Below are 9591 nucleotides of genomic sequence, written 5' to 3' on the forward strand. Positions count from 1 at the left end.
TCATCCGAAAGACTTTAGAACTTTTTGAAGTTGTAGCTCGTGAACTGCGATCTGGTGTCGGGGACATTAGTTTCGGGAGTTCCAAATGTAGAGAATAGCTGCTTGAGGAGCCTTCCTTGAATTGGTCGAAGGACTGCCGAAATCAGCACTTCTGCAAAAGCTTGTCCAGAGGACGATGTGGATGTTCCAAACGAATATGGACAAGAGATGACCATACTTCGGAAACGCTCGTCGGTGCAAAAATGTTTCCGATGGTATTCACCTTCTGACCTAGACCCTTTCTGTATCTTGAGAAGAAATCTGCAATTTTTGAGCGTTTTGGGCAGGTTGTTCAGGGACTCTATGCAATTTCCACCTTTTGCCGAATGTGATGACATCGTTGATGAACGCAGTGTCCTCAACGACTCTAGGAGCAAGGCGATTGGAGTGATTGTCAAAAATTACTTCGACTTTGGCCTGAACGACTGCCGAGACTGAACGACTGCGACCATTATTTGATCTATTGTGGTATGCCCCAATTTATTTATATGGGTGTTCATATATCGAGCTCGTATGCAAATACCCAGCCTTAAAAATACTCGCCTCTTTGACGAGGAATGAAAGATACACAGTTTACGCCAGGGTATTTGTAAATCAGCTCGACGTGAAGACCACTTACATGATTCAGAGAATTAAAACATTTCAATCTCGGAGGAAAGTTACACAAACATTTTAATACGGTTTACCTATAAACTGTTTTAAAAAAATTAAATTTTATGATAAATTATCGTTTTGGACTAACGTGGTCAGCTAACATTTTGTTACACCTTGTTGTCTATCATCTTGATCCAATAGGAATGGAATGAAAAAGCAGCTGTCAAAGTCCGTGGTATCTGTTATGTATTCGGATTGCAAGTAATCTCATTTGCGTATCGTGATTAAACCGTGAAAAATTTGCACAAATTAGTGCAAATTCTTGCTCGAAGTTCGGCCTAATTTGCATCACAACCTCCGTTAAACTATGCTTCCCAATGGTGTAATTAAAGCGGTGCTTTGAACGCTCCTTGAAAGGCAAAATACGTCTCTTTTTTCCACGTTTTTATTTTCAGTACAGCCACGGTACAGTAAGAATCTAATTGGTCAACGAAATGCCCAATATTGTCCAGCGGCTGCTGGTGCAGCGTAATCATCTGTTTGCGCTAGCCGCCGGTCATCGATGTTTGCACCAGACAACGCTAAAACGGCAGTCTTCCGGGCCCCCCAAGCTGTCACCTTACGATGTAAGTACCCACACTTCTACAGCTATAAATGGTTGTGATTGATTTACGGCGATCTAATGTGACATTTTACCAAGGAGAGTTGAGAGATGTTTACATTTAATATACACACTTACATGATGAAACCGGTGATTGTTTTAACTGCTGTAAAATCAACAAATCAAACGGTGCATAGTCGATGTTGTTGACATCAATAATTCTCAGATGGGGAAGAAATGGTTTAATTTAATTTAATTTTTTCGTCTTGCTGTCAAAAGATAATTTGGCTCTTTTACCTTAAGGAGTAAAGTAAATGGTTTGCATTTATTCCACTCTTACACAGGAAGAGTTTGCTTAATGATCGTCAATTTTCATACAAAACTGTTCTAAGGTCACATGGAGGGTATAGGCAGATATGTGTAATATTCCGCGCATGAATTGCAACTTCCCTGCTTAAAACGTAGAATTATGTTCATCTTAAATAACATTAGTTTTAAGAATGGAAGATGTATGCTTCTGTTTCACACGGACGAATTGACTAACTAAAAATGGTTCGGTTCCGGCAGGTCAATTGCATCCTCCGTGCGAATGAATACACTCAGGAATTTGTGGGGAGTTCGGTTAAAAGTTACGACACGAACCAGCTGGCCTCGAACTCACCGATCGAGGATTCTCGCAGTGAGGGAAGCTGCGTGCACACGTCCGGTCTGCTGGTGGGGATCTTTGATGGTCACGCTGGTGCGGCATGCTCCCAAGTCATCAGCAAGCGATTGATGCGTTACATCGCCGCCTCACTGGTTCCGCCTGACGATCTAAAGCAGCACCTTTCTAACGGGGCCCAAAGCCAATCTTTCATTAACTGCCATAACGATAAGGTTCGATAGGCTTTAAGCCCGTTTTAAGCGCCACTTTAATGATAACATTCACTTTGCAGCTTGAATTCGTCAGCGAAATCAAGGACATCTATGAACGTAATTTCATTACGTTTGCTAACGAGCTTACCAATTCCACACTGGCTGGTTTTCAAATGCACCAGGTTTTGGAAAATGCCTTTCTCCGTTTAGATCAGGATCTGTCCCGGGAAGCTATAGAGAATCCCAGTTTACGAACAATGTCTGTTGCCATGAGTGGTGCTGTGGCTGTGGTGGCACACATTGATGGACCGCATCTACATATAGCCTCCGTGGGGGATTGTTCTGCTGTCCTTGGAACCGTCACCGATACAGGTTTCAACAATCAGTTTAATCCTATAATGAAATAAATTAAAATTTATGTTTGCAGGTCAGTGGATTGCCAAAAAATTAACCAACGAACACAACAGCGATAACGTCGGAGAGGTTCGACGGTTACTCAATGAACATCCTGCCACAGAACGGGATACCGTTATTCGGGGAGAACGACTGCTCGGTCAATTAGCCCCTCTTCGTGCCATCGGTGATTTTCGGTACAAGTGGACCCGGCAACAACTACAGGAACTTGTTGTGCCTCAGTTTGGTGAACAGGTAATAGCTCCGTTTTATCTCACCCCGCCTTACTTGTCGTCCTGTCCGGAAATCACCCATCACATCTTAACACCTCGGGATAAATTTTTGATTCTCGCCAGCGATGGCCTTTGGGATACGATGAGTCCAATGCAAACCGTCCACCTAGTGGGTGAGCACATGTACGGCAAAGCTTTCCTGCAGCCACTCAAACTGCCCAAGCACGATGTCACGTTCCGAGAGATCAGTCAAATGCTCAGTACACGCAAAGCAGGTCTCCAGAAGAAACCACTCGATCGAAATGCGGCAACTCATCTGATTCGAAACGCCCTGGGCGGAACCGAGTACGGTGTGGAACATTCGAAGCTGTCGCACATGCTTTCGCTACCTCAGGACATTGTTCGGTTGTTCCGAGACGACATCACTATAACCGTGGTGTACTTCGATTCGGAATACCTACGCAATTGCCCCACCTAGCAGCGGAGGTCGCTTCCACTGCCACAGACTACGAACCTCGCCTCGAGATCGACAGTCGGTGCCACGGGATGACACTAATTGGCATTCATTCGGAAGGAGCCGTTGTACTTTAACCAAGGTCGCTGAAGGGTCTGTTGCAATAGAACAACAGGACACCTGGTTCTCATCTGTCGTGGATTATTGTGTATTCATAGTGTTATAGGAAGCGTGTGTATATAAACCTGATTTTTTTTAGAAACTTTTTCGTGTTATTTTCGCTCAATATTGATATCCACATTTAACAAGCAGTTAAAGACGATGAAGAATGAAAATCGCTGTATGGTTTATTCCATGAAGTCAACAGCACTATTTTTTTGTAATTTCAAAAAGTCGTACGAGCCAGATAAGGTTTGTAGTACAGGTCGGACTCGATTATGCAAAGTTTTCAAAAATATTTTACTTCACATAGTCGAAATCTTCGGATAATCGAGCCGTTCGTTATTTTTATATTTTTTTTTTATTTTCTCTTCAAGACCAGTTAGTTTGCTTATAAAGATTTATTGTGCTTGTATTGTGTCGAAATAAAAATTTAATGATAATCTGATGGCTTTTTGTCGATGTTTGTCATGCATGGTGACGTATAAAATTAAGACTTACAATTTATTTATTTTGGAGATGTGTGAACGAGTTTACACGCAACAGATTACATTTGAAAGGTTGCCGATCGTTCAAATTCTCATGAACTTTATCGGCGTCGGTTCACAGGCTCCGAAACAAGTTCCAGATTAAACATAACGGGAACATGAAGCCAATAAAACACTCTCATACCTCTTCAACATGTGTTTTCAAATAATTCACTTCTCGGTTATTGCGTGCTATCGGGTCCCTCGAGAGGAATCGACGTAACGGTTGGTTCGCCGAGGAGTGTCAGAGTTTGTGTCGCGAGTGGCAAGTTTTGTGTCGCGAGCTGAAATAGTCGTATGTCGGGATAAAATGGAGGAATCTTGCTGGATGGGGGAGACATACCGAACCTCACGATAGGTAGGTTGATATGATTTTCTCGGAAGGAAAATGGGACAAATGCACAGAGGTTTAAAAGCGGAAAACAGTGAATTTTATTATTTTGTGACGTTTGTGTACATTTTAGCCTTCTAGTATGTAAAAGTGTATTGAGAAAAATTACTTTCTTTATTTCAACCGATAGCGGAAAAATGTGTTCTACAATGTTGAAGTAGGGGAACTGCTCTATTATTCATCTCATTAAGCCGATATTCACGAAGAATGCACGGATTAAACACCAAATTTTCACGGAATCATTGAACAAATAAACTAAACTCTTATTGAATCGTTCAGCATTGTATATTAAGTAAAATTAGCTAGATTTATCCTGGATTTTGTAAAACAAACCTTTTGTACAACGCTTCCATATCCATCTCAAAACTTGAATCACTGCTAAATTATTCATCTCACGGCTCCCCCATATTTATCACTCTGTTAATCATGAATGAATCACATTATCATGAATGAACGTAGCCGCAGCCCTTCGTAGAAGGTTACCTAGATATCCGCTGTAGTTGTTTACGTGCAAAATTGGTAACCTAGGTAACCACAACAGTGCTGTAGATTTATGTCAATTAGGTCGGAATAATTCAACATTTTCAATATGATTTTTACGTATTAACAGAAACTGTTTTGGCAACTTTTGATTTTCTTCGACGCAGTAAAAACAGATGAAAATACAAACAGTTGAAATTTAGGATTTATTTTTAAAAAATTAACTCACATATTTCTGCCAATTCAAGCTTGTTTTAAGGAAATTTGAGGTGAACATTTCAAAGATTAAAGTATGCTTAATGTAGTGAGTGATTTTGTTTAGAGATTAAAATAAAAAGTGGTCCGCTAGTGATGAAAAAAACTTTGGTTGGCTGCTGAACGAGTTCCGTTGCAGCCGTATAAAACAATACGCGGATTTTGTTTTCTAAGGTAGGCGATTGAATTAAATGAGTTTTCGAGTGCAGATGCCTGAGTATAATATCAAATTACTAAGTTGCTTTCAAGTGAGTTTTTGAGGATTATACTTTATGAGGAATCTAAAGTGAACTAAGAAGAATCCATTCCATGGATTAGCAGATTGGTTTAAGTAAAAAGAGCGTTTTTCCTGTTTTCAATTGTGTTTTCATGTTGTATGAGATGAATATATGGGCTGAGATGAATAATGGAGCAGTTCCCCTACTTGAAATTTCAATAAAGTTTGCTAAAGACATCAAGTTGCCATGACTCCAATTTATTGAGAAATAAAAAAAAGATATAAAATGTTCGTTGGAAGTAGTATCTTAAAATAAGTTTTTTAGACTTTTCTCTACTATATCCACATTATATAACATAAGTAAATTGGTTCAATAAACGGGGGACTTGGGAAGAGAGATTACAAAAATGATTATTCAAAGCAGTGATTGCTTTGGTGAACCTTCCTCATTCTGCACAAGGAAATTTGCTGTTGATCAAATAAAGGTCGTGAAATTTATCACAGGGAAGATCAAAATTTTGGCTTGCAACTATTATGGTTCTCAGCTTAAGCGCAGACAGACGTCCAAGCTGAGTTCCAAACTTGTGTAGAGATTTTTAAAGTAGCAATCCGTAACCAGATAGCGCTACCAGTGACGCCAGACTCAAACACCAGCGAAAAAATAAGTATTGTAGCGATAAGGTCACCAGGCGGCACTAGTATACAAGTGATTTATAACGCAATTCTCTTTGAAAATTTACACAGAATTTTCGATCAATTTTGTTCTTGCTTGGACGTCTTTCTGTGGCTTAACTCAACGCAGCATGCCTGAAAATATGCGTGTAGGCATGTTTTTGAGTCCTTTCTTCGTTTTATTTATAAGTTTATCCTTTGTTTTCGTCATAAAATTGTTGAAATAAATCTTACGCTTGAAGTTTGTCCAGAAATTCTGGATGAGATGCAGCTGGGGGACATTGGGCGCGTTCGCCGACTTGGGTGACACATCGCCGCTTCGCGCAGTGACGCCAGATCCAGCCAGAACACCGCGTCTTTACCCTTATGGTATTTCCTGATGAACGACGCAACTTTCGGCAGGCAACTCATGCTAGAAATTTCCACGTTCACGGCCAGTCCGAGGCGTTGATTGTCAGCCACAGCAGCACAGCACCTTCTTGGGGAAATGTGCTTCACCTCGGAGCTCACATTCTTCGTGGGGGGAGTAAACACGAAGTGCCCTGCCAGTCGTTACCATCCAGGGTGAGATAGGTCTAGTCGTTCATCATCACCACCACGTCGCGATTCGCCGGGAAAACCGACTTGACTCTGGCTCCGACAGAGTGGACGGGACTGCTGATTCCTGACATGTATATCCATGTTCGCCAGGTACTTTTTCACTGTTTGGCCGATTGCACCAATCACCCGGCAAAGCGCAAGCAGCGGTGTAGCCAGTTTTCCCTCGGTTTTCCTTTTTGGCATACTTTGGAGTGCCGCACGATGTCCGTTTTCGACGCGGCGGGGTATCGTTCTTTGAACGCACACTCTCCTGAACGGAGTAGCTTTACTGTTTCCGCCTTCACGGTTAGAGTTCAACTGATAAAGCAGTCACTTTGTTGTGCTGACTCATGCGCTACTATAATTGATGCTGCATGGTTAGTTTCGTCAGTGCGTGTGAAGGTAAACCCATGAAAAGTCGGCAATATGATCTATTTTTTGTAATGAAAACGTAACAAACCTCTGGAAGTATAGAAACTTATTTTCCATTTTGTAACCCAACCCAACTCCACGATTTGCAACTGTCATGGAGTTCGTGTTCATTAGCCTAATTCAAAAGCTTTTCAGAGTAGCCGAAAAACGGTAAATAGCAAAAATACGGGACTGTTAAAAAAGGTTGAAGATGGTACTGTCCAGTTAAAAACCGTTTATCTTGTCAGCCTAACGATAGGTGAAGTTAAGAATGTGATCAAGCAGCTAAAGATCAACAAATCAGCTGGAAAAGATTAAATTGCAGCGGAGCTGATAAAGCTGATTCCAGATAGATTTGGCTCCCTGTCTGCAACAGCTAATAGTCAGGACCTGGGATACAGAACAGCTACCGAGAAGGAATGCGGAAAAAGAGCGACAAGTTGGAATGTGAGAATTACTGAGCGATCACCATTCTCAACGCAGATTACAAACTGCTCTTCCAGATTTTTCGTCGTCGCTTGACGCTAGTACGTAGGCTTTTGGGAAGTTATCTATCTGGTTTTGTGGATGAGAGATAAACATTGGAATCAATCTTCACGCTGCAGAAGATCCTCCAAAAGTTTTCGGCAGAATATATGAGGGTGGTGTATGGAGGCCAGGGTACACCTTTTGGGGAAATTGGTGTGCGAACTGAACTTCACCTCGGAGCTCACATTTTTCGTACGAAGTGCCCTGCTAGTCGTTACCATCCAGGGTGAAATAGATCTAGTCGTCCATCATCGCCAACACGTCGCGATTCGCCGGGAAAATCGACTTGACTCTGGCTCCGACAGAGTGGACGGGACTGCCGATTCTTGACATGTATATCCATGTACGCCAGGTACTTTTTCAATGTTTGGCTTATTGCACCAACCTCCCTACCAAACGCAAGCAGCGGTGTAGCCACCTTTCCTTCGGTGCTTTTTTTTGGCATACTCATGTCCGATTGCGCTGAAATTTTACTCAGATCATTTTTTAGGTCAATAAAGAAAATGTACATGGTCGCCGACCATTCGTCGGTCACCACATGACCATTTTCGCTGCCACACTGGTGTCGGATGCTTAAGAAACTGGAGACAAGCTGCCATGGACCGAGTGTCACATAGTGTTCGACATTGGACCGGGTAGGGTCCGGTAAAAGTCCGATCCGGTCCGGAACCTTCAAAGTCCGATTATTTTCCGGACCGGACCGGAACGGAGCCATCCGGACTTCGGAACGGACCGGGTAATGCTTTCCGGACTCCGGACATTTTCGTTGTTCATTCTATTTGATTTTCTTGGCTGCTTTTAATAAAAGTCAACCCATATTGCCTAGCTCGCCTTTTTAACCTGTAATATATGCTTAATTCTATCATCCTTCTATCACTTCGAAACTAGTGAACAACTGATCAGAGCCGGTGTCACATTATTTTCCCGAGTGAGTAGTAAGCAATAGGGAAGGTTCATGAGTGACCTGACCTGAGCATAATTTTACGAAAAATCGACAGTGCATCAACCCTATTGTTGATGAAATATATAATGAAATGAAATGTATAAGAGAAAACAGATTTTCGAATTTCGTTCAGTAGTAATAGGGTTTGCAATCCCGGCATCGGTTTCCCGGGAATTGCCTTTTCTTGGGATTCCCGGATCCTGGGAATAGAAATATTTGTTCTCAGAATCCTGGGATTCCAGAGTTCTTCGGAAAATTTCGTTAGATTTAACATAGTTTCCCATACAATATTGCAATAAAACTAAATATCCGATCTAACGCGATACTAAGTGTATAGCAGCTTTCGAGTGGATATTACACGAAATATTTGCTTGAAATGACGGTCAACATTTACTTGCCGTGTAATATCAAATTAATTGCTTCAATAATTTGTCAAATATATTGGAAACATTGTTCTGCCAATGAAAAATAGATTTGCTACGCGGTTTATATTTTGAAAATAATGCATCGGGTAATGGTATAGCAAAAATATGATCGATAAAAAATAAGCGAACAGGATTTTCTACGTTAAAACAAATAGAGTTTTGAGCAAATATTTGCTATAGTGTAATAATATAGCATATATATTAGGCCGAAGACATGTTTTGCCCAAAAAATACAGTACCAAATATAGTAAATATTTTCCTTGTTTAATGCCTGCCTAACAGTCAGCTTAATCTTCAACAAACTGAAAGTATTGGACACTTTCTAATGAAATGTAACAAGAGCTGGAATCGGTGATTTAAAAGTTTTTTAGATATCAAACAGCAGCGGTGATTCAGCGAATTTGAGCAAAGTTTTACAGAGGAAACAACACTATTCGGGCTGGACGGAAAATTGTCAGCGGATATGAAGCGATTGTTCGACGACATGAAAACCTACTTTTCTGCTTATATTTGCAACAAAAATCGATCGTGAATTTCCGATGTGAACTTGAATAAGTTTTGTTTTTAAATTGTTTTTCATGCAAATTAATGATATCGTGAACGATTTTTTGATACCTTCAATTGATAAACTTTATATGAAATCTTATTTTTGCTAGATTTTTTTCCATTCCCGGTTCCCGGGAAATGAAATTTTTCATTCCCGTTTCCCGGGAAACCAATTTCCGGGAATACTGCAAACCCTAAATAGTAATGTTTGCATTAAAAAATGGACTCTTTTCAGATGGTGATAGAAAAAAACCAAGACAGATAATTGATTTTAATGAGTTTCCCATGG

The 9591-nt window shown here is 40.9% G+C and overlaps 1 protein-coding gene across 4 annotated transcripts; it reads left to right on the forward strand.

The window, feature by feature from the left end:
- The first annotated feature begins 858 nt into the window (after nucleotides 1-858).
- On the forward strand, nucleotides 859-3776 carry LOC129726934 (pyruvate dehydrogenase [acetyl-transferring]-phosphatase 1, mitochondrial). Of its 4 annotated transcripts, none has more exons than XM_055684235.1 (5): nucleotides 859-1027; nucleotides 1089-1259; nucleotides 1802-2110; nucleotides 2170-2461; nucleotides 2517-3776. In XM_055684235.1, exons 2-5 carry the CDS (start codon nucleotides 1128-1130, stop codon nucleotides 3191-3193), a joined length of 1410 nt encoding a protein of 469 aa, XP_055540210.1. In that variant the 5' UTR covers nucleotides 859-1027; nucleotides 1089-1127; the 3' UTR covers nucleotides 3194-3776. The 4 variants fall into 4 exon arrangements, with proteins under 4 accessions (XP_055540210.1, XP_055540220.1, XP_055540203.1 ...); XM_055684245.1 differs by having other exon boundaries at nucleotides 1094-1259; XM_055684228.1 differs by having other exon boundaries at nucleotides 859-1015.
- The last annotated feature ends 5815 nt before the right edge of the window (nucleotides 3777-9591 follow it).

This window comes from Wyeomyia smithii, chromosome 1, assembly GCF_029784165.1.
Source record: "Wyeomyia smithii strain HCP4-BCI-WySm-NY-G18 chromosome 1, ASM2978416v1, whole genome shotgun sequence".
Taxonomy (NCBI): Eukaryota; Metazoa; Arthropoda; class Insecta; order Diptera; family Culicidae; genus Wyeomyia; species Wyeomyia smithii.